The sequence below is a fragment of the Dreissena polymorpha genome, chromosome 8, assembly GCF_020536995.1.
Source record: "Dreissena polymorpha isolate Duluth1 chromosome 8, UMN_Dpol_1.0, whole genome shotgun sequence".
Taxonomy (NCBI): Eukaryota; Metazoa; Mollusca; class Bivalvia; order Myida; family Dreissenidae; genus Dreissena; species Dreissena polymorpha.
The window spans coordinates 11,813,201-11,818,196 of NC_068362.1; the positions used below are offsets into that span (position 1 = coordinate 11,813,201).

General features: G+C 37.2%; 1 protein-coding gene across 1 annotated transcript; it reads left to right on the forward strand.

Annotated features, from left to right (window-relative positions):
• Positions 1-2,531: 2,531 nt before the first annotated feature.
• LOC127842363 (probable H/ACA ribonucleoprotein complex subunit 1) lies at positions 2,532-4,471 on the forward strand. Its single transcript, XM_052371824.1, has 2 exons — positions 2,532-2,718; positions 4,275-4,471. Exons 1-2 carry the CDS (start codon positions 2,532-2,534, stop codon positions 4,469-4,471), a joined length of 384 nt encoding a protein of 127 aa, XP_052227784.1.
• The last annotated feature ends 525 nt before the right edge of the window (positions 4,472-4,996 follow it).

A 4,996-nucleotide genomic window follows, 5' to 3' on the forward strand; every position in this document is an offset into this window, starting at 1 on the left:
GTTCAATGAACCTTACTATTGTCTGTATATTTTTTGCAATGTAAAACATGAAAACGGCAAATAATGTCAATTAATGGCACTACGCGGTTTTTTCACAAGGCTTCTTTTTTAAATACAGTAGGCACTCTAGGTGTAAATCCGAATTGTTATAATTTAAAGTTATTTTCACTCTTGTATAAGTATAGTATTAATATGCGATTAACTTCTTTCAGTTCCTCATGGTTCACGTGAATAACTGTATTCAGGATAGAAGCTGCCAAGTAATGTCTATTTTTAAAGTGTTTCGCTGAACCTTCTTTTACAATATAAATGTATAAGGTGCCAAAACGCTTAAACTTTAAATTATTTTAAAGCAAACATTCAGCATATAAATAGTTATAAAAATGTAATAAATTAAAACACATATACGCTTCTCAAACATTATCTTGCACAATTTTTATACTTGATTATCTGCGAAATATTTGTATCAGTGTTTGATTCGTAGACGACTCACAAAAAATGAAACGCTTTTTCAATGACCGAAATTTACTATAACGATACAAGCATTATACATCTGATTAACACCAAATGCACTGCTGTTCATTTATGTTTTAAACATCTGACGAACACCCAATGCACACCTGTGCATTTGTATTTTAAACATCTGACGAACATCCAATGCATAGCTGTGCATTTCTATTTTAAACATCTGATTAACACCAAATGCACTGCTGTTCATTTATTTTTTAAACATCTGATGAACACCCAATGCACAGCTGTGCATTTGTATTTTAAACATCTGATGAACACCCAATGCACAGCTTTGCGTTTCTATTTTAACATCTGACGAACACCCAATGCACAGCTATGCATTTATATATTAAGCATCTGATGAACACCAAATGAACAGATGTGCATTTAAATTGTAAACATCTGACGAACACCTAATGCACAGCTATGCATTTCTAATTTAAACATCTGACGAACACCCAATGCACAGCTGTGCGTTTCTTTTTTAAACATCTGATGAACACCCAATGCACAGCTGTACATTAGTATTTTAAACATCTGATGAACATCCAATGCACAGCTATGCATTTCTATTTTAAACATCTGACGAACACCCAATGCACAGCTGTGCATTTCTATTTTAAAGATCTGATGAACACCCAAAGCACAGCTGTGCATTTCTATTTTAAACATCTGATTAACAACCAATGCACTGCTGTTCATTTCTATTTTAAACATCTGCCGAACACCCGATGCGCAGCTATGCATTCCTATTTTAAACGTCTGATGAACACCCAATGCACAGCTGTGCATTTAGATTTTAAACATCTGACGAACACCCAATGCACAACTTTGCGTTTCTATTTTAACATCTGACGGACACCCAATTCACATCTCTGTATTTTTATTTTAAACATCTGATGAACACCAAATGCATAGCTGTGTATTTCTATTTTAAACATCTGACGAACACCCAATACACAGCTATGCATTTATATATTAAACATCTGATGAACACCCAATGCACAGCTGTGCATTTAAATTGTAAACATCTGACGAACACCTTATGCACAGGTATGCATTTCTATTTAGAACATCTGCCGAACACCAGATGCGCAGCTACGCATTTCTTTTTTAAACATCTGCTGAACACCCAATGCACAGCTGTGCATTTATATATTAAACATCTGATGTACACCCAATGCACAGCTGTGCATTTGTATTTTAAACATCTGACGAACACCCAATGCACAGCTATGCATTTATATATTAAACATCTGATGTACACCCAATGCACAGCTGTGCATTTGTATTTTAAACATCTGACGAACACCCAATGCACAGCTATGCATTTATATATTAAACATCTGATGAACACCCAATGCACAGCTGTGCATTTAAATTGTAAACATCTGACGAACACCTAATGCACAGCTATGCATTTCTAATTTAAACATCTGACGAACACCCAATGCACAGCTGTACATTTCTTTTTTAAACATCTGATGAACACCCAATGCACAGCTGTGCATTTGTATTTTAAACATCTGACGAACATCCAATGCACAGCTGTGCATTTCTATTTTAAACATCTGATGAACACCCAATGCACAGCTGTGCATTTCTATTTTAAACATCTGATTAACAGCTAACATCTAACAGCCAACTTCACTCACCTCTGGTTTTCCTAGGTTTTGTCCGACTTTGGGTCAGTAAAGCATGAACGTGTGGAAGAATTCTTCGCATACACTTAAAAATTATTTAGGTCGAAATTGTGTCGCAAATCATTTAAGCAAACATGTAACAATTAATTTTGATATTTTCTGTTTTGTGTTTACAAATCGAAAGCGAAAACGCTATTTTGAAGCTACTAGATTCCGCCCAAAAGTAGCGTTTTATGGCCGTGAACAAATAAACTATTGTTAAGTCTAGTGAAAATAAAAATATGAAATGCTTGGCCTTAACAGTCGTGTGATCTATTGAGTAGTCCACTAATACTATTGTGTATCTGCCCATGGTATTTTGCAAGTAAAGTTTCGAGTATGACGTCATCGAACACGCCACCATCGCCAACTACACCGCCACCACGGACCCCACATCCCCAGCGCCAACTACACCGCCACCACGGACCCCACATCCCCACATCGCCAACTACACCGCCACCACGGACCCCACATCCCCAGCGAACGCTAACGCCACCAACGCACGTCTCCGCAACAAACAACGACTGTGCCTCCGTCTTAAAGTGCACCGCTTAATAATTAATAAACAATGTATACGCATCGTATTTTTTTATTTAAAAAAAAACCGTTAAGTACACCGCTACAATATAAATAAAAAAAATATACGTTTTGTAGTTGCTCAACTACAAGTAAAGCGAACTGAACTCTGAACATCATAAAAGCACTTATTTTTAAACTATGCAACGCTTAATTATTTATCATTGTGTCAATAATGACATCTGCATAAACGATAGTCCGAATCCGCGGGCAGTTTGTATATCGCATTTTTACAAGCTGTGTCGACCTTCTGCCAACAGTACTCTTGAAATAACTTTACCAAAGTACAACAGTTGCTTCAGGCTATGGAAAATAACTTGATTAGTTTCAGGCGTTTAATAAATATTATATCGCGATAAAGTTGCCATGCTGTGAAATATCTGCAACAGATGTATAAATAGTGCCTCATTTCAGTGAACGGACACAAGTCGAGACCAAGAGATTTCTCCAGATTCATTCTGCAGTCATCACAGCACCAGCTATAATTATTATTATTTTCATCGATTACATGGACCGTGCTCTGTGAAAAGAGGGTTTAATGCATGTGTGTTAAGTGTCATCACAGATTAACAAAAGCGGAGCCTGTGCAGTCCGAACAGGCTAATCAGGGACGACACTCTCCGCCTAAACTGTATTTTTGATAAGAAGAGACTTTCAATAAACAGAAAATATCATAAAAAAGGAAAGTGTCGTATCTGATGAGCCTGTGCGCGCAGGCTGATCTGGGACGGCACTTTAAGCACATTTCTCGATTGTTTGTCGTTATTTTATGACTTGTTCATTGATCAATAATTTTATCAGATGTTGAGTATTTATTTAAGGAATTTCGCAGTTTGTAGGTCTCTCAAAAATACGTTTTTGTATTTTCAAGAAATTACATCGTCCCTGACACTTTCTACCGATCGGTTGTTATATTTAGTTTTCAATTAATTATATTGGCTTCTTCATGTGATACGCTGTCCGCAAATGGCACAAGAACAAAAGGTTCTTTCGTTCGTATGCCATAAACGGCAACATAACACCAACAATCTTAGGCAATTACGCAGTAGGGCCAGGAGCTACCATGTTAATGATAACAACTGTAACACAAGGTTTCGTTGTCTTAAAAGCGGACAGGGGAATTTCTGACAAGACTGCGCGATTGTGCAGGAGCGTCTCGATCTACGCAGGCCGCATATGGCATGAGGCCCATTTTCTAATATCGCCGATTGGTTGTTTAACATGTTTCTGGAACTTCTTTCATTTATCAATTACGCATATGATCATTTACTTATTTACTTGTTTGATGAATATAAAGTCTTGGATTGCATAGAAATAACTTAAAACCTTTCTCGAATACAATATGGTAGTTTTATATACATAACGTCTACGAATACGTTACACCGTTACACAATTGTAAATAATCACGTTGCGGCATACTGACAGCATACGGATAACGTTATGTCCACTAAAATTAGGAAGAATAAAAATCAAATATGCATGATTTGCCTTGATTTTATGATACAGGCAGAAAAGGTGGTTTTATTACCGGTGGCCATGCCAGTGGCGGTATAATCGCCGGAGGAGGCGGAAATGGCGGTAGCGGCGTCATCGCCGGGGGCAGTGCATCGGGCGGCATCGCGGCAGGCGGAAACAATGGCAACGGCGGCTTCTTTGCAGGAGGAAGCGTCAGCGGAGGCGCAATTGTCGGACGTCCAGGCTAAGGTGTTTATGGTTTTATAAAAAGAAGCAAAGTTAAATATATAATATTAAAACAAATTACCAGTTAACCTATGATTGTAATTGGTTAATAACTTGAAAAACTTCAAAATGCTAAAAAATACTTTCAAAATTTTATAGTGTTTATACATGTATCTAATATGTATCATATATCTAAACATATGAACAACAACAACAATCATTGTTATCGGACGAAAATTTTTGAGTATTTGGTAAATACTGTTTTAGAAAGATTATGCGTACACACGCATAAAACAAATGAGCCGCGCTCTGTTAAAATGGGGTTAAATGAATTTGCTTCAAGTGTCGTTTCAGATTAGCCAGGATTTTTGAATAAACTGGATTTTTGCTAAGTAGAGACTTTCTTTATACAGAAAATATCTTAAAAGCGGAAAGTGTCGTCCCTGATTAGCCTGTGCGGACTGCAGAGGCCAATCTGGGACGACACTTTACGCACATGCATCAAACCCCCTTTTCACGGAACACGGCTTATAAATGATTAGCACTAA